General features: G+C 36.1%; 1 protein-coding gene across 1 annotated transcript in view; it reads right to left on the reverse strand.

Moving 5' to 3' along the window:
* PCSK5 (proprotein convertase subtilisin/kexin type 5) overlaps window positions 1-21,501 on the reverse strand; it is a 399,384-nt gene that overhangs the window by 238,171 nt on the left and 139,712 nt on the right. The window contains exons 6-7 of the mRNA XM_063080405.1: window positions 12,677-12,765; window positions 9,055-9,227 (exon numbers count right to left, since the gene is read on the reverse strand). Coding sequence (XP_062936475.1) covers window positions 9,055-9,227; window positions 12,677-12,765 — 262 coding nt within the window. The remainder of the gene's footprint in view (window positions 1-9,054; window positions 9,228-12,676; window positions 12,766-21,501) is intronic.

Here is a 21,501-nt window from a genome sequence, read left to right on the forward strand (position 1 = left end):
TCCCTGGGAATCCAGAGAAGAAAGACCTTTGCGGCGGTATGCACTTTCACGACCTCAATTCACCTACTGTTCAGGTTACATGAGTTAAGCGACAGGAGCTGGTACCACTCTGGCGAAGAATACTTGCTTTGGAAGAAGACGGACCTGAGTTTGAACCACAGTCATGCTTCTTTATGCCACGCTCCATAGTTTTGCCAAGACATAGTTTACAAATTTACAAACTGGGTGTTCCTGGGAGGCTCATCCCAACGTCAAACTCAACTGGCTACCAAGTTATGATCATATTAATGTTTGCAACCCTGAAAATTAGGTTTGAATGTAATTATCAAACATGAGATGAGGAATGTAGGCTCAAGTGGGGAAAAAACCTCCCATTAAAGCCACATATACTTTTAAAACATTTGAGATTATCAACCCACTTCAACTGATCCTTGTTTATTACATAGCAGCCTTTGTTTTCTAACTGCTGCCTATTATATTGAAGGGAATTGATTTGTTTATTCTCTCCATCAGCATTCTCCAGGATTGGTATGGAGCTTAACTTGACCTAACGCAATCCCTACACAATTCTGAATCTTCCCTTAAAACGGACATCCAAACCATATCAGAACAACTCCTGTGAGAAATTCACTTACCCCCCAGGTAGCCTAGTAGTCATTATAAACAGAACAAGACAAACTGAAACAAAAGACAACTGTTGCTGAGACTGGTTAGTCCAGGACAAGGGTTTAGAATGGGATTTGCAAAAGTTAATTTAAGCTACTCCACAAAGTTACTCATCAATCTTGAGACTAAAACTGAAAACAAGGTGACAATATACATTTGAAATTTACACCTACACAAGGCTAGAATAGATTTGGGCTCCTCCCCATAAAAATGCACCACAATTCAATTAATATAGTGTAGTAATCTCAATTTGACACTTGGGTGTCAGATAACTTTGTGATGATTATAGAATGTGAAACCACATACGAGAATATGTTTAAAAAGACACATTTCTTTGCTTCCAAAATGAATGATATAATATTGGGTACACTTGGCAAGTGACTTCCTAGCTTTGTTAGAATTCTAAATACACAAGAGTTCCACTAGGATATAGTTAAATCCCAAAGGAGGATTTTAAAAAGAAACCCCCGTTAAAGTCAATTTTCATTAAGTGGAACCAATTTTAAATAAGCTCTCTTGTCTATCTTTGCCTACCCATATATCATTCCAAAGTTTTACAACATTCGCCAACTAATTTAACAGCAATCTGTCATTTATTAAAATGCAAACTGGTACCAATCCTGTTACAGCTGGGTGCCTATCAGATAAAAACATATCCCTCATGGGTAGAACTGGTTAATTTCATTATAGTTACTAATATTGCTTTTATTATACGAGCTCATTATACTTCTTTTCTCCTGGTGAACATATGCCTTTAATTTAAGCATGAAGAAATATGCGTGTGTGCACGTGTGTGTAAGAGACAACACGTGACTCAGTTTTAAAATCTGCTGAACCTAAACGGTGACTGATGATGGGAAGGGAAACTAGTAATCAGGGTTCTTTGTAAGAGACTCAACAGCCAGACATATACCAACAGACACCCAACCAATGTCCTGGTTTCCATCTGGATTCCTGAATACGACAGAGTGCAGACTGGATGAAGGCCACAGATCCAACAGGGAGATTAAGGGCCAATGATTCTGATTTCACTGCCTCTTCTTGCTAATCCTTGACATTGGCTTTGTTCTATCATGAATTCATTGGAATGCTTTAACTGATATTTCCAAAGCCTAAAAAGCTCAAAGAAAAGCAACCTTTACTTGACAGATAGATAAAATGATAAAATGATTTTATAAATAAAATGATAAAGCAAATTCTGTAAGCCGTGCTCCTAAAATATCTACAATGAGCTACGTGATTTTTCCAGAAAAAGCACTAAGATAAATGCCAAACCAGTACTTGGCATATAGTGGGTACTTAAGACACATTTCTGGAGTAAAAGAATAAGAGAAGTAATGGTAACTTTAACATAGGCTTTTCTGATTAAGGAAAAAAATTAATTCCAAGTTTTTGCTTTTTCTAAAGAATGTTATTAAACACAATTGTCAAGACATTGTGAAATGAAGCCAATGCATCAGACACTTGCTAATAAATATCAATTACATCAAGTCTTCTTAAAGTTTAATAATCAAACTGGGGGAAAAAAGATGATTCCCAGGCAACTAGACTACACTACAATAATCATTGTGTGCTGTTTATTCTGCCCTAACTTAAGATTCTGCGAGCTGACGGGACTTTGGAAATTTGCTTACACTTGTTTTAGAACATCTAACCAGCATTATATGGTGAGCGCCCCCAAGACAAGGGCTGAGTGTTATTCATATTTCCCTAGCACCTAGAAAATTACCTGGACTATTATAACCACTGAGTAAAGGTCTCCGAAATGTAATCAGTAATAAATGAAGGAATAAAGAGTCTATCAAAGAAAACTTTGGGCAATTAGCTTCTGATTCTGACACCAAACATGGGGCTACCTATATCTGAAACATTGTTAATTGATTCACTCACTTCATAAAATCATTTTTCTCTTTAGGACTGACTGGAAAGACGAAGCAAGGATTGTCCCCTTGAAGGAACTCTTTGCCAGGCCAGAGGCCCACCAGGGTAACCAGAACCATGTCAGTATGAATAAGTGGAGCCTTTAAATTGTCCTTTCCTAAGATGACATGAGACCCCTGGCAAAATTGTGAGAGTCCTGGTGTGCCCTGCTAGGAAGCCTAGAATGTACCTTGTTGGTCATGAGCTACAATGATAAGTTTGAAAGAGAAAAACAATGACATGATTTGCATATAAAAAATACTTCTTCCACTGCAATCTCCATGCAGAATGAAAGTTGAACCTTAAGCTGGGAAGTTTTGGATGTATGCTATTGCAGATGTCTGTAGGAGAGATGTAGGTTCTAATGGTGAGGGCAAGAAAGATGTCCACAGACATCCAGGAAATAGTACAGGAGAGTCTTATTAGGTGACTAGGTTGAGGAAAGGAGACTGGGTGAATGTTAGTGCCATCAACAAATAAAGAAATGCATAAGTGTTGGTAAAAATCAACTTAACTGTTAACGGTGTTTCCAGTTCTAATATACTGATTCTAAAGGTCTAACAAGTTCACCTGAATTCTGAACTTTCCTATAATAGTTCCACAAAACTGCAAATAAAATAAAATTTAAAAGCAATTTGGAAAGTCATGGAAAAAAAGTTTCTATGTTGAGAACTTTGATTAAATAAAGTTAAATGCATCTCTGTACTGCAGGACTTCTCAGGGCCTTTAGTATGTTTTTAAATCTTCAAAGGAAGCATATAATAGGGTACTATTTTCTCAAGTGTACTTGCCAGAAAAATCCCTCTACCCTCATGCCCTTTGTTTAGCATTTTATTAAATTACTGGTTTATGGAATACATTTCAGAAAATATCTTTTGGATATTTTCTCCCATATATAGGCCATTTGTTAATAACAATCTCAAGATTATATAATTATCTTCCATAAGGATCATTCAGCAATATAAAATTGATTAAACTCAGAGATTTAGAACAAATCAAGGTATTTTACATGATTAATCAGTATTTCATTATTATTACCCTTGCTCATTTTCAGTGGTGATAATGAATAAGATTCATAACATAATTAGAAACTTTACATTGTTCCAGGAACTCTGCTGAGTATTTTACAGGCATTAATCATATAATCCTCACAACACTCCCATAAAGTAATTACTAGGTCCATTTTATAGAGGAATAAACTGATCCTCAGAGAGGCTAATTAAGATCAGAAAGTACTGGCACCCACGTTTCCCAACTGGAAAGTCTGAATACAGAATCTGGGCACTTTAACCAGCATATTAGACCATGTATGTTAATAACTCATTTCCAGAATATTAAGTAGAAAACAACAAGAATAAAAAAGCAGGTGTAATCCTTAAGTAAATTAACTCAGTACATGCAGCAAAGTGGCATGGAAGTCATTTAAACATTCCTTCACTCATTCATTTTTTCTTCACTAAACACCTTCTGAGTACCAGATACTCTTCTGGATACTTGGGATACAGCAGAACAGCAGTCAAACTCTGAGCCTTCATGGAGGAGACGAGACAGTCAACACGATAGGCAAATACAATACATTGAAGGAGGGTCAGTAATTGCAAAGAAGGTGTTCTGAAGGGTTGGGATGTGTGTGTATTATGTTGCGCAGAGAACCAGGCAGTCTTCCTGGTCAGGACAAGTTAGACGAGAACTCAGACAGTAGCCCTGGGCTCTGCATAGGGAGGTCACTGCGACCTTGACAAGAACAGCTTCAGGGGACTGATTGCTGGGGCAACATCCCAATGCAATCAGTGGCTTCAAGACATAACAGGAAAAGAGCACTGGTGGAGGGCAAGAATGGATAATGCTTTCAAAAAATTTCACTTTATAGGCAAAAAAGAGAAATGAGGTAGTAATAGGAAGGAAATAAGAAAAGAGGGGTAATTCTCTCGTTCTTTTAAAATAGTATAATTAACAGTACAAATATATGTAAATGGTAACAGTAGAACTGAGAGGGAAATTTTGATGACTAAGAATAAAGAACTGCTTGACATAGGTCTTGGATGGGGTAAGAAGGGATGGGGACCAGTGAACATATAGAGGAGGTGGCCTTAGGTAGAAGGTGAACAGTTAATTCACCATAGAAACAAGAGAAAAGCCACAGTATGTGGTCACAGGTGAAGGTAGGAGGTCAGATGTGCCAAATAAAGTAAAATGACAACATGTAACAGAATTCACTATATTCCTTTGAGGCCCATGTTCTGACTTCTTTAGCTATACTGAATTTCTGTTTTCCCTATCTATAAAATTAGGGAGAACAGTACCTATTTTATGAGATTATTGTGAAGATTGAAAGCTATCATCTATTTCAGGGTTTCAAAGAGTGACCATAGTATAACACACTGACCAAAATGTTACATGTTGTTCATGCAGCTATCATTACGATTATTAATTATATGCAGCCCAAATTGTATAACTCTAACTTCAACTTTATAGCTCCTTAGCATTCAATAAATGCAATCCTTGGGAGAAAGAACAAGTTGTCAACTGTGACATGGTTTGTTTAATATAGTTTCTTTAACGCAATTTTGGCACATTAATTCTAAAGGGGCTATAAACTGAATCAATCCTGATTTAGTTAAAGTCTTTGAAAACAGTGTTACATCCTATTGAGCCAAATGCTTATCTTAGAATAAATAAATACGGAGCATTTTGAAATTCAATATTTGCTACGTTTTTTGATCAGCAAGCAGAAGGAATGGGTGCAATCAATACTTGGACTCCCCGAGCAACATTTTTTTATTTCCTCTGTGAAAATGTTTTTTGATACTCGGGCTTCTCTCTGCTGCCGCCTGATCTCCCTGGCTGTCTTGCTGCGGCTGCCAGCCTAGTGCAGCTCTCTCCTGCACAACCTCAATCTTCCACTCTTGCTTTCCTTCCCCCACCCCACACACGGCCCATCTTCTACACAGCACAGATCTTTTCAAACTGTATATCAGGTCAGCTCACTACATTTAATAGGAAGAATAAATAAATTCCAAACCCAGCATTTTTGCAGATGATGTTAAAACCCCAACAGGCCACAACGACATTAGACTGATGCATAGATTTTCAATTAGCAAACTTAAGGAATTATTTTATCAGTCATTTATCCCTTCACGTCTTAAATTCCTCAGCCAAGAAATTACTTATTTACTTATTCCTTATTTATTTGGTACTGCACGCTATAATTTAACTTTGTAGAATGTTTTTATCCAGTTATTTCCTATATATTCAACAGTGTGTATTATTTAAAAACACAAATTTGGATAATCTCAAAGAATATATAATTTCCTGTCTCACTTGATGCCTGATAACAGAGAAAGTAGTAAAAATTTTCCCCCTGCCAAAGACTATCTAATATACTGCTCAAAAATATTAAATTATATATTCATAGATATATGAGAAACATCCTTTAGGAATATATAAACTAAATTCAAGACTACAAACATGGATAACTGAAATGACTTTATATATTCAGAGGTTATCTCAATGAAATAGAAGATGTGCTTTTAAAGGCAAGTGAAATTGAAGTTATATATACACATAGGAAAACAAAGTAAATGACACTACAGAGCTCAGAAAGTCTACACTGACTTGTACCATATTATTTTTAATCTCCCCCAATAAGTAACTCAATGGAATCATTTAGAATTCTACAGTGTGGAAATGGTAAAGGAAAAAAGGATGAGAGACTGAGGACAACTTTAAACAATTTTTTTGGAAAGACATCATTTCCCTGAAAAAAATGAATTTATTGAACATTTATTATGTTTAGGTGCTATGCTAATTGTTTGATATGCATTATCAACTCACGTGACACTCATAGCATCTCTGTAAGTGAATACTATTATTGCCCTACTTCACATGAGAAAATGGAGCAAAGAAGTAATTTGCTCTGCATAAGGTTAGAGAAAAGCGAATGACTTACATTAGACTCAGCCCTAGCTTAAGTCGAAAGCCTATGTGTATTAAAACCACGGAACACTATCCTGTTGATCTTATCACCTTTAAATGTGTCACCACTGTTTTTCCATACTTAGATATGCAATGCTAGAAGCCAGAAAATAATTCATTATTTTACAGAGTTATTTTGTTACTACCTCAATCCTAAAAGTAAATGGTTCGTTTTAAAACTAAACTCTTTTTTCCAGATTAAAACCTTGAAAGGTCCTCAGTGGAATGTTGAATAAATGATGGTATCTCTGTACTCCAAAAATTTTGAAACAAAGAAAATGAATGAGTTCTATCCTTATGGGTTGCCCTGGAAGGATGCCCATGGCAGACTGTTAGGTGAAAGCAGCCATGTGCGGAGGTACACGATCCCTTTTTGGCATGTTAATGTGCACAAGAGTATGGACAGATATAGTTTATACTCTTAAAAATGGTTACCTCATTGGGTGGGAAAATCTATTATTAATTTCATATGTATACACTTTTGTGTACGATGTGTTATAATAAACATATTACTTTTGTAATTAATAATGAGTATACAGTATATTTTTCCAAATTATTTATTTCTAAATATAATGTGTTTGAACAGTTTTCTCTAATCTCAACCTTTCTATATTCTTTCAGCAGAAACACATTTTTTGTTTTGTTTTGTTTACAACGTTAAGCTTTTTGTTAAGATTGCCATTGAACAAAAGATTCCCCAGCAACAATATATTTGACAGCATTGGTTCATGTCATCTGATTCAATGACTAGTTTGTTAGTAAAACCAGCTATTGAATACTTGTATTCTTTATATGTACATGTACATTCACGAGGCTATGTGCATTACTAATATTGTATGAGTATTTTCATGTTAATGAGGAATTTATTCTAAGAGCCATGCACATAAGATTATTTCATTATATTTGAAGATTAAATATGAACTAAGCTTGACCATTCTATTGATGGCATAGAGAGAATAATAATTGCACTCCACAGCTTTGGTAATAAAATCACCAGATTACCTATAATATGTTCATTTGGTATTAAGGCACCTTGAAAGGAAAATTCTAGGCAATGAGTTAAAACTTCATCCTATGGTTTAAAAGAGGTTTAATTTACCTGAAAATTGACAGAGCTAGAGAACTGAATGTCTTAAACAAATCTGAACTATTATTGAGTTAGGAAGTGCCCACAAAACAAGTATATAATTTTCTCCTTTAGTCGATTTCAGAATAACCAGGAGGCAGCTTAGCTCAGTCTTCTCTTAAAACCCTAACACCAATCCCACAAAGATGTGGGAAAATCATTATTATTTTTACTCCAGCTGCAATGTCACATTAATCAACTGAATGCATTCCACTCTTCCAAATGTGGGCTGAATATATAACAAACCTGTGTTTAGCATCACTCGTAGTAAATTAAGTTCAATTTAATAAACATTTATTGAGTACTTACTAGAATTCAACACACTGCCTCTGTTTTGCAAAGCCCATAAAGATGTGTAGAGCACAAATTCTGCTCTCCAGGAATTTACAATTTAGTGAGGAAGATGCACCCGGAACTGACTCTGATATAAAGCACAATAGGATGGGGACTGTGTGGAACACCAGGAAGAACATAAGGCACAGGGAGCACAAGGTAGGGACTGGTCACAGTTCATTCTGATCTAGGCAGTGAGAAGGCTTCTGCAAAGAAGGAACATTCAGCTGAGGCTTGAAGGTCACACAGGATTTGGCCAGTAGTGATAGGAGTTGGGGTGGGGCATGGTGCTGCATAGGAAGAGCAGGGATCACGGGGAAAGCAATGTGTGCTGATGGACAGCAGGAGTGGAGAACGCTTACTACAGAGGAGTAAAAAGAAATGAGGTAGGAAAGGGACAACGGCCTTAAATGAACATGATGAAATGTACGTTTAAATCACCAAAGGTCCATTCACGAGTAAGAAAGAGAAAGACGTTGCTTCTGGTGGAACGCTCCTCCTTTCATAGCTATGAGCACTTATTTTTGGGGGGCAGAGTGATCAGTGAATTTTTCAGCAAAATCAAGAAAAGCGACATGGTAAGGCATGTGGTTAGAGAGACTGGGAGCCAGTATAAAAATAGCACTGTTCTGGGACAGAGGTGAGACTAAGGAAGGGACTCCAAAAGGGAGCTTCCCAGAAGGACATTGTTGGCTGATCTATCAACACCAACCAGAGGGTGTTAATATCACCCCTCAATCTCACAGTCTCAAGAATCCCTTCTCCAAATGCAAGATTAACGTATTAATTCATGAACCCGCACATCCAAATACACCTCTGTCCTCCTCAGAGAAAACTCTCTAGCTTTTAGTTCACTGGCAGAGCAGAAGTAATTCACAATCCCCAATGTTCAACATCTCTTTCCATTAGTCTGTCTCCTGACTCAGCATACGAGCTCCATCCAGTCCTCTGGTTTAGAGGACTGGAAACCCACAGATTCTTCATGAGAGTCATCTCCCAGGACACAGTATGAGCCCATGTGCTGTGAAACCTACCATTCTAACACCGTTTTCAAAGGCTTGCCGGGTGAGGGGGGCCGGTCCGTCCACAGTCTTGCCATCATCATCTGGGCCCCAGCTGGCGCTGTAAATGTGCACATGCTGGGGATTGAAGCTGACCGACTTCGCTTCCACCATGTCTGTGACATCTCCATCCAGCATTCGCACTCCTTCAACACAGAAAGGAGAACCAGCTCATTACAGAGGCTTCATTCAGGCCATGACACCAAAGTAGACCCATTACAGGATTGGGGTGGGGGGAGGAGACATTTTTAATCATCCCCTAAGTGAGCATAGTTTCCCCAGTGAAAGGATAATGTAGACTTTGCTGAGGCTATCTTGGGGAGAAAGGAAGTTACACTGTGTGTAAAAGAGCAAAACATTTTAAAAGTCCTTTTTATCTATTGCTTTCTTTTTCCAAGTTTCCAACCCCTGCGACAGCTGCCACAATCTCCCTCTTCTGTTAAGTACTTGGCAAAAAGAGGCCCAAGCAATCCATCTTCCCTATGTTTCTCTTCACTGAATAACTTGTGCTCATAATTGGCATGAAATATCTAATCTTAGCAATCTTATAACATGTGGACAGCTGCCAAGTTACGTTGGTCTCATTTCCTCTATATTTAATGTTATCCCCTAATCTGTAAGACTGATGTGAACTTAATAGATTTCTCTTTTGCTGTGTTATTTATAAGTCAAATAATAAATGAGAATGCTCTTGGTGTATATAATACTTTAAATAATTCTCAAAGGGTTTTAGCAGTGTTTAGTCATTAATCTTCATTTAAGTATATTCCTAACAGACAGATAAGAATTTATTATTAACTCTATTTTGCAAAAATAGAAACTGAGATATTTAGAAATAAATTATATACCAAATGCCAGGCTTTCCTTTTTTCCTTTTATTTTGGAGTCTTGCAACCACAACAACAAAACAGGTAATTGTTAAGTAAAGAAACCTCTTTTTCAGCTTAAACTAAATACCAACACTGAGACATTGTATTATTTTAAAATTATATCTTACACTCCAAATTTACTGCTCAGGAAAACCTCATTCTCCTGTTGAATTTCAAGTTTTTATTGGTTATCCATAAATGGGGACTAAATAACAAAACCCCAAATCGGGCAGCTTTAGATACTATGCAGATTGAGGTGAGAATACTGGTAGAAAATAAAAATATTCTTAAGGGAACTATATCTTCTTTTAAAAAAAATGTTTAACCACGAAACTGGCAAACAAACAAAAAAATAGAATGAACAAAATCACGAATACTGCCACTGTTAACATTTTATCTCATTTTATCTAAAAATATATTAGGTTGAACTATTTTAAATTCCATGACAGATATGACACTTCATCCTTCAATATTTTTTACAAAAACATATGTAAATAAGTCCCTACTGTCATCTAACACCCAGACAACATTAAAATTCCCCCAAGTATTACTAAAGACATTGCATTTGGTTGTTGTGTCTCTTGAGTGTCTTTATTCCTCTAGACTTTGGGATTTTGTATGTTAATGGGTGATGTGGAGAATGAAGTCATGAAGAAATCCCTTTAAAAGTTATGAAAAAGGGGAGGCCAATTTAGCGCAGTTGGTTAGAGCACAGTATTGGTAACACCAAGGTCAGTCAAGGGTTCAGGTCCCTGTACCGGCCAGCCACCAAAATAAAAAAATAAAAATTAAGAAATAAAATAAAAATTATGGAATGGAAACTGTACTTAGAAAGTGTGTCAGTGGTTTTTATTTTGAGAGAGTAGAAAACCCAGCACAATGCTTTGTATGTAGGTGGTCCTGAGAAACCACTGGTTTGTTTTAATTTAATATGAGTAGTCAAACTTCATCTGTATGTTTTTTAGCAAAGATGAACTACTTCATCTTCTCACTTTCTGTTTAACAGCATAAAATAAAACTATTCTACCTTCAGTGAGATCTGAAATAATCACTATAACTGCCCCAAATAATCTCACCAGTGTATCTGAATGCCAACACGAGAGTATCCATACAACATCTAAATTTAGTTCATACATCATGCAGTTCATGTGAAGTCCACGAAAAAAAAAAAAAATGCTTGCCAAATCATACCTAGAGGGTAACACTAATTTTCTGACTGAAAAATCACAACTAACAATTTCATTTCATCATGGCTGCTTCTTTCCCTTCATCTAACTGCAAGCCTTCATGCCTGGGGTCTGGGGTTAAATTTATAATTCAGTATGTTCTTGTTTGAGAACATTTTGGGGTCGTCTCCATGCATTTATTTTAGTTATTGTTTTACTAAGGTAGTGTTAAGCGAGGTCAGCAGTTTATCTGTGAGTTCACAAGTCATTCCCTCCCTCCACTGGGTTTATGCAGGACGGTATTGATGGGGAGCTGGGCTGTGCGTCTGTGTGTGAGAGAAGCTGTCCTGGACAGTGAGGAGGGTTGACTGGGCAGCTGCTGATCCGATTCTCCTCGGAAGAGCAGGGACCTGCAGCTCTCTCAGCATTCCTCAGGGAAAAGCCTTGGTCTCCATTCCTTAGCTGGTCCGTGCGCATTGCCCTTGACACATAGCATATGCCCCTTGTGTACAGCTAATTACTGGTTAACAAACTGTTGTATTCTAAGAATTCAGAGTGAAATACAGGAAAGAAAAAGGTAAAACCGACAATGAAGGTAGTTTCAGAAAACCTTCTTTCAGCACCATTATTATACTCATATACCTTAAATATTTCATGTTATAGGACCTCTATATTATCCTTATCCTAAAATTGTCATTTTAATTTTTCAGTTCTAATTCTATTTAGCACTTGGAAACAAATAGTTCATTGGAAACAAGGAGGTCAGCCTGGTTCCAGAAGCTTCATTCATCCTATGACATTGTTTAGGAGACCCCTCAGGAACACCTTTCAGGTCAGGAATAATGAAAAGTCACTAGGATCACTGCAATCTTTTACAACGTTTTCCTCCCATTTGAGTTTGCGGTGGCACCAGGCTGTTGCTTACAGAGATGATTAGAAATGGGAAAGTTGGCATTTGCTTTTATCAATGCTTATGTTTATACTGCTTTGGCTGGGTCTTTATAGTAAACACATGTATATTTGAGTTTGTATATATATGTGTATATGTATAAATATAATATGGAATTATTCATGAAAGCCATATCACTACATTATAGGACTACAAAAGGAGAATTTATCATTTTAATTACAATTAAAAGAAACTTTCTGTAAAGCTTAAACAAAATTTAAAAAAGGATTTTCTGGTTTGAAAAAAGTTCAAAGTGCTTCTTTCCACAGAGATATCATGCCCTGATGTCTATATTATTAGCTCTTTCTGGCCCAGGCACCAATTGTATAGTTTTGGGACAGATGTCAATGAGTTTATCTTCACTACTAGATAACATTCTTTCAAGCCTGCTTTAAAAGAGTATGTTTGCAACACTTCAGGGATATTGCTTTTTCTAGAAGTCTTTATAGCTATATTTAATGACACATGTCAACATGGTCATTTTGCTGTCAGCAAAAGATGAACACTATTATACAAAGATATGCCTATGTCTGGTTAAAAAGAGTTCTGAAAACTAGTTAGCAAGAGCTAATTCGCTCATTTCTATATCCATGTAAGTTTGTTTCCCATACCTCCGATCCTGGCGTTGAAAGCAATTCCGACTGTGCAGTGAGAGTTGTTTGCAGCAGCTGCCACTTCTCCAGCACAGCGGGTCCCATGCCTGCAGGCAGAACACACACACTTTCTAAAGTAACATACTCCATTCTCACCAACTCAACACGTCATTGCCACCACTCAGACTTCAAAGTGGTGAAGGATGTATCCAGCTGTGGGTGTTTCTGGAACTTCCAACCCAAGTACTACTTAGTCTGCCCATGGCAAACTTTTAGTACTTAATTATATTGTTTTGGATTATATTCTTGATATGTTTATTTTTGATATCTTGCTGTACCAATTTGAAAATCTCCTTTAAGGCTAAACTGAAACTGTGTATTTCTTTGTATTCTCCAAACATCTGCTAACCAATATGGTAGCCAACAGTCATCTGTGGCTACTGGGCACTTGAAACGTGATAGTGCGACCTCATCTCAACTTTTAATTGTATTCAACTTTAATTAAATTTAAAAACTAGTACTCTGTTCAATTATTAGAAAACTTAAGAATGTGGGTATGAGAATATGCTTTTCAAACTGTAAAATAAAACACAGACCAAGTATTTCCAATGAAAATTTGTTATCTAAAATGGGATTGCTATAATAAACACATACTGGATTTCACAGATTTTGTATGAAAAGAAAAAGAAGGTAAAATATTCCACTAATAATTGCTTTATATCAATTACATGTTGATATATTTTATTTAATAAAATATATTGTCAAAATTTATTTCCTCTATTTTTACCTTTTCACTCTTTTTTTTTAATGTGGCTACTAAAAAATTATTATTATTATTATTATTTTCTGAAAGGCATTCCCTGTTATTTCTTACCACAATAATTTGTTCCTTGATGAGAAAAGTCTTTTAGGTCATAGGACGCCTAAGATTATTTTATCCAAGGATGGCAAAGAAGTTTCAGGTACAAAGTACAACCTGTTTAGAAATGGTGGCCTCAAACAGTGCATTGAGAAGAATTCTAAGGCATGACTGAGCTCAGAGAAAGAACGCTAAGACCGATGATTAATGTCTGCCATGGCTGCAGAAGAGGGATGTGACAGCAATTATGGTATGTTTGTCATTGTTAAATGAAGTTCAATGCCCATCCCTTCTCTCATTTTTAGAGACGAGGGCACCTAGGATGACCTGAGATGTGAAGAGATCTGCTGGAAAATCAGAGTTAGCAAAATGGTGACTAAAACTCAGGCTTCCACATTCCATATCAGTGCTTTCTATCTTACAGCACAGCTGCCTCAGACCAAGCTTGTCATGAGATGTGACTACCATCTGTGCAATTATACACAAGTTACCGTTTACAACTAACAGGTGCATGTGCAAGTTGACTCAAAAGAGATAGTATATACTGCTTTTTTCACTTAGTAATGTCATACTTTCTAATGCACTTAGTAATGCATATCTTTCTATATAAATATTAATCTATATATCATTTTAATGATTACTAATATACTGCATAATTCTTTAAGTGGTATATATACATATGTGTGTGTGTATGGTGTGTATATCTGTATGTCTGTCTCTATGTATACACACACACACATCCCATAATCTCTTTAACAAGGCCTTTATTCCTGGAACTTTATCCAGTTTTCTATTAATAAGAATGCAAGAATATGAAGGACAATCTTGAGTGTGTGTGTGTGTGTGTGTGTGTGCGTGTGTGTGTGTGTGTGCACGCGTGCGTGTATCACTTTACACCTTAGGACAAATTCCTAGAATTTGTAATTACTGGATCAAAGAGTACAGATTATATTGCCAAATCAACAGTGCATGAAAAGCAATATAACCAAACCTCATAAAAACTACAGGATCAAAAATATTAGTATAAAACATTAAGTTTTTGTGCATGGAAAAAAAGCAAAAAAAGAGAGCGAGTGAGAGAGAAAGACCATAAGTGAAGTTGAATGACACTGTGAAAAATGGAGAAAATATCTGGATAAATCCTATTTATGCAAACCCATGTGTGTGAGTTTTTAAATCTTTTATCCTTGCCATTCTGACACGAAAAATGTTATTTCTTTCTTGCTTCCCTTCCCTACCCAGTAATGACATTCAATGTTGAATATCTTTTCAAATACTTATCAGCTATTTCTATTTTTTGCTTTGTGAATAACCTTTTCATGCCCATTGCCCAAATTTGTTACTGCCTTTTTTGTCATATCTGTTACAAATGTTTCCAAGTTTGTTATTTGGAATATAACAATCTCATTTAGGGCAATTTTGGGTTGTCATACACAACATTCAATTTTCATGTACTTATAATTACCTTTCTTTTCAGGTATCTGATTGTATCGCTTTAATCATCAGAAAAATACCAATTTTTAAAAGAAAAACTATCTCTTTTTAAAGCCCTGAACCTAGCAATTATTAACTATGATCCTTCACGAGGCTCTGGCTGCATATTTCTCCTTGGTGTAAGTTATTTTTATTCAAATGTCTAATTCCCTTAATGAGTCCACTATTCTTAAACTTCATCATATCTATTATTAATTAATGCCAAGTGCTACTGAACAAGAGCCTGTTTCTAAATTCAGCTCTGGTTTATTCTCTGGCCCATGGATTACTTACATGTTTTGCTATTTTCAAGTGCATGTGGACAATTAGTTCTTTTATATACTGATTAATAATTTGATTATCTTGTGATAAAAGAACATAATTTCTATAAGCCAGTTCTTTGATTTTATGAGACTTACACAATAGTCAATTTTGTGATCACTGTTACACATCTCTCATACCCATGTATGAGCTTCCCATGATTACAGGGATACCTTGGATTTTTTTCTTTTTTTAGCTTCTCAATATCCATTGTAGTGGATTTTTTTGACCCTTTACCCATCATTCTTTCCCTCCCCCTCTCCCCGCACTCCCACATCATATCTGTTCACTTGTCTTAACAAGTTCAAGGAATTGTGATTGTTGTGTCTTCTTCCCCCGCCAACCCTTTATTTGTTTGGGTTTATTTATTTATTTAACCCTAGAAAATACCCATTACTATTACTACTTTGAATATCAATTACTGGTTTGATTTACAAATACATTCTTTGCACTATTTCTTTTTTGTAGCTCATATTTCCTTCTTGGATCATTTCCTTTCTGAAGAACATTCTATAAATGTACCCTTCAGAGAATCATTTGGTAGTCAAAAGTCTTTTGATAGCTTCAGATAATCACTTTATTTTACTGTTCTTGAAAAATAATTTCACTGGGTATAGAATCTTAGGCTAATAGCTCTTCAAAAATGTCATTCCACTGTCTTCTAGCTTCTATTGCTTCTGGTAAGAAATCAGCCACCTGGGAAATTTATTTCTCTCTGGATGCTTCTCAGATCCTCTCCTTGACTTTTAAGATATTGTATGTATGGATTTAAAAAAATAAATTCTTCGAGTTGGCCAATTAGCTCAGTTGGTTAGGGCATGGTGCTAAGAACACCAAGGTCCAGGGTTCAATCTCCGTACTGGCTAGCCGCCAACAAAAAAAAAAAAAAAAAAAAAAAAAAGGAAAAAAGATTCTTTTTTAAACCTGTAGTTTAATGTCTGATTTCTCAGAATTCTTAGCTATCATCTCTGAAAACTGCCTTTTCATCATTTTCTAGTCCCTCCTTTCAGAATCCCAATGAAGCACATATCAGATCTTTCATACTACCTTCATAGTGAATCTCTTCTCCAGACTTCCCATAACCTTCTCCCTGGGTGGATCCTGTGTGACTTGTTCAGTTCATATTTCATGTACCCTATCAAAAGCCATGACTATTCTGCTATATAATCTATTCACCGCCTTATTCACTTCAATTATCACGTTTCATATTTTGAGGTTCTTTTTGTTCTTTTTAAGATCTGCCTGATTAATTCTCATAGTCTTTTTTCCTTAGAATACTTGTTAAATATTCATTTCTTTATACATATACATTATATCTAGCAACTCCAAAATATGTGAATATAATTTTACAATTGCTTGTTGCTGGCTTGTTATCATGGTGATGTGTTCCCCATGTGGTTGGTGAATTTTCCACTTAAGAGGTCATGCTGCTTAAGCTTTTATCTTTGTGAATTTTTTGAAAGCTCGTTGTTCCAAATAAGCTTTAAATTTGCTTCTGCCACATATTGGGAGGTCAACCAAGCAGGACTTGTTCAACAAAATTTGTAATTTGGGCCATACAAGTAACATGAATTAAAGGTGTAAATCCCATGAGTGCTATTAGTAATTCTTAAAGAGTAATTATTTATTTATCTCTCATCCCATCTATTACCCAGGTTGAGAAAATCAGATATGTCCTCTGTCTCACTGTGTGTAGGGGTTTTTTTTTTTTTTTTTGCCCCCATAGTTAAAATACTAAAGATGCTGCTTCACCTCCGGTAAGTCCTCTCTTACCCCACAAGACCAAAGCCTTGTGTCCTGCTATCCTTGGGCTTATTAAAATATAGTTCCAGGATGGCTGGAATTGGTTACTCATCCCAGAAAATGCATGTGCCACCTGGTCTTACAGATCTGCACTTTGTAAGAGAGATTCTCTTCTTGTCCCACCAGCACAACTGTGCACTAAAAAGTCTCTTAATACTTTCCCAGGAGTCTTAGATGTACTACACTAGGAGAGATTTAATTGAATGTCTAGTCTATCCCATTTTTAAAAATGGAAGAACTCAGTTCTGTATTCCTAAAATGTAACAAAGCCCTGCACACACTACATGCATCATTAATACAGAGTGAATGCTCCTGAGTGAACAACACAGTGACGATCCTCATGAAAAGGTTTCTCGTAAAGATTTCTGTTTATTGCTCTACATCATAATGTATGAATTGCTTTTGGAAGAGAGTGAAATTATCCGAGCTGGACCCTCACTCACATGCTGATGCATATGTTTTAAATATCAGTAATTTATTGCAGAATACTGCAACTGAGTGTCCAAAGGCTAACTCAGCTACATTTAAACAGCCCACTCTCTTCAGATGACAATGATCATTATTACTCTAAGAAAAGTACCAGTCATCTTTTTTTATTTTTTATATCTTAGTTGGATTCAGAGTTTTGACATGTATTTAAAATAAGTCATAGAACAACAGATATCGTCACGATCTGTTTGAAGTTCAAGTGTGTGAAGAAGACTCAGTTATTTCCTAGCCCCAAAGAACAAGGTGGTCAGCTAGAATGGGTATGAAGTCAGTTAAATATAAAAGTCACTAAAACAAAATCTATGTTTCAGATGTGTAGTGGATTGAGTTTTGTCCCCCCAAAACTCATCGAAGCTTGAATTGTGTCCCCAAAGTTTTATGTATTAGAAACTTAGCCCCCACTGTGACTGTTAAGAGGGTGGGAAATCTTATCATGGTAATTGAAAGGTGGGGCCTTAAAGAGGTGATTGGATTGTAGGATCGTGCAGTAGTGAATGGATTAAAAATGGTGGTCAGGGGCATGGTTCTGAGGGCTTTAAAAGAAGAGGAGAGTCTGTCTTTCTCTGCTCTCTCTGCTTCCACTGTCTTGTAATGTGAGACCCCTGGGTCACTGTTGCCACCACCAGATGGACTTTGGACTTCCCAGCCTCAGAAACTGTAAGCAATAAATTTTGTTTTCTTTGTAAATCACCCAGTTTCAGGTATTTTATTATAAGCAACGGAAACAGACTAATACAAGATGTATTTTTGTTGTGAGACCAACAGAGTATGAGCATTTAGAGCATTTTCAGCCTAGGGAGAAAAGTTTAATAGATTTTAGTCCAGAAAACAATATACTCATTATACTCCTATTACACTCTTACCCATATGCACCTAAATATGAACTTTCCTAGCCAATTCCCATGTAATAAATACTCCTTGGAAAATGAGTAATTTGTTAAACTCTCTTGTGTGTGTTCACATATTGCTAAGACATATTTTCTGAGACTTCCAGAAAATAATCCAATTATGTAAATGATAATGGATCTATATAGACCAATGACTTAAAGAAATTGGACAACAACTAAATTAAAGTGGGTGAAGACAAACTAAGAATTAAAAAAATGCTTCTTACTGCATTACTTCTCTGATTCTCTTAAGGATACTGTCACTGCTCCAGTGTGAAACATCTTATTACATCCTTTTAACCTCATAAACCACTTTAGCTCTTGAAGAGCATCTTGGCTTAAAGATTCTGCCAGTCTTTGTTGTCCTATGTGTTCATACCAAGTTTTGTCCTCCACTACAATACCAGTTAACAATAAGCCACTGCTAAGGAAAGGTCTCAAGAAGTTTGCCCTGGGCTATCTTATTGAAAAGATGGAGAATCAGTTAATTTCGATGAATACACATCATGAACACACACTGCCTTGGAAGAACGAGTGAGACATATACATTCCTGGGGTCTGTTGGATCCTGCTGGGTGGCAAGTGCTGCCTTCCCTCCTTCTTTTACTTTCTTCTCCTCCTCTTGTCACACTATTCTGTGTACCTTTTTCTTTTATATTAGTGGGCAGTTAGTGGGCAGATGTGCTTTCACCCCAGACCTGAAAACAAGATGTGGGTGAGCTCAGTAATGAATCAGACTTCAGGACTCATGCAGAAGGCCCCCAGACTCTGCATTCATCACTGCATTGCTTCAGGGTCAAAGCTACACCTGCAGGGATCCAGTAGTGCAAGTGAGAGAAAGACTGTTCACTCTTTTCCTGGAACAAACATCTTCAGCTGTTGGTGCATCCCGTCTACTCTCACCACCGCTATTCCCTGCTGACATCTTGTGTGCCCATTTTTTCTTGCAGGTTTTGATTTTTTATGAATCTGAGTGAAAATCATTTAAGTTTATTTCAAAAGCCCTCTTAGAAAGGGAGAGGAGAGCAAGAAATAGGGATATGTTTTCCAACATATCATTCAAAAGGTGATGTTTCTTGCTGCTCAGGTTGTGTATGATATTATCACCTTATCTTTACATCACACTCACCAGTTCTTAGGGTATTTAATTTAACCTCATTAGATTCTCACATGAACCTGTTTAGTAAGCAAAACAGATATTATGTCTCTTACTTTAAAAATGAGAAAATTCAGTCAGATGATAATTGGAAGGTATATGTGGCAGGGCACAGACTGGATCAAGGTCCCTGGGTCCTTCTACAATGATGTCCCACTATTCCAGCAAAATTCACAGGGGCCCACGCTCCTAAGGCTTTAAATGATTGCTAAGATCACATGACTTCTACTATTGATGCTCTCTGAGCTAGAGGCAACTTTATTCCCTCATTAGTATTGATGACTAGATATTTGATAGGGCCTCCATGACAACATTATTTAGATTGAGTTAGAAGGATGAAATACTGGGAATCTTAAAAATGAAAGCACTAAGAAGAATGGAAAAAGATTGAAAATGGATTATTACCCTGTCTTCAGTGAAAAGCTTTCCAAAGCCCAAGAAATGTATTTGGAAAAAAAAAAAAAAGTAAACTGAAATTTTTAAAAAGCCAAAAAAAAAAAAATCACAGAGTCTATTTTTTGGTGGTTAGTTTTTGTGAGTCAATTAAGACAATTAAGATAATAGCTTCCGAAGTGACCGCAATTACACAAGGTCCATGAAGCCTCAGAAACGTTAAATTTTTTATTACACCGGGAAGAGAGAACTTGTTCAAAATAAAAAATAAATTGATACATAAAATAATATAAGATTATCTTGAGAATCTTAAGCATGAACTTACAAATTGTGGTAGTTTTTAATGCATTGCAATAGACATTGTGAGTCCTCCTTTTGACCTTCAAAATACATAAATTATTTTGAGAAATTAATTAAAGTTAGCATTTGTCAACTCCTCCAGCATCTGATAGATATCATGTTGCAGGCAAGGAAAGAAAATAAAAAGTCTATTATATAGTATTAAGTAGTATAGGTCACTACTGATCATTAGCATCAGCTGTATCAAATGTAAATGACTAGTACATTTTTAAAAAAAAGCAGAATATTTATTGTTTGTGGAATAAAAGTACAAGGTCCTTCAAAAAGTTCATGGAAAGATTCACACTATGTTTCAATTCTATTTTTCCACGAACTTTTTGAAATCCTCACATATTGTCAGTCTGACACACACACACACTCACACATGAGTGCACGTACAATCTGGTGAAATCTAAATGTCGATTATATCAATATCAGTTTCCTGGTTTTGATATTGTACTATAACTGCATAAGTTGTTACCATTGGGGGAAACTAGGTGAAGGGTACAGGGGACCTCTAAACTATTTTTGCAACTTTCTGTGAGTTTATAATTATTTTCAAGAAAAAGTATTTAAAAAATCATTGAAGAATTGGTAGTTATTTGTAAAACTGGTTGGAATTCAAGAAGGATATTTTAGTCAGAGCATAAACAATATTGACTATAAAATAACACTGAAATAAATAAAACTCAAGTGGTCAATATACTGCTTTAAAAGTGTTTTCTTACCTCTTCCTTATCCTCCCGACTAGACCTTTGACATTTTTTTTTCTCTTCCCCCAGCCTAGGAAAATAGCTTACTGTTAACCAAAAGAACATAAAAAAGTTACACTAGCCCATGTCTAAAGAAATAAATATGTACCTTAGTTTATTAGAAAACTCTGTTTTTTACTTCACTTATGTTGCTTTCCCAAGTACAATGTTACATGGAATGATGAAGTACAGTAAAAACACAAGACAGGCACATATGTACGTACATATGTGATAGAGTTCAGACATGTTGTCCTGCCAAAACTCATGTGGAAATCTGATCCCCAACGTAGCAGTGTTGGGGGCTGTTTGAGTCATGGGGGCAGATCCCTCATGAATGGATTAATGCTCTCTCTGGTGGGGGAGTAATGAGT

The sequence above is a fragment of the Cynocephalus volans genome, chromosome 16 (assembly GCF_027409185.1).
Source record: "Cynocephalus volans isolate mCynVol1 chromosome 16, mCynVol1.pri, whole genome shotgun sequence".
Lineage (NCBI taxonomy): Eukaryota > Metazoa > Chordata > Mammalia > Dermoptera > Cynocephalidae > Cynocephalus > Cynocephalus volans.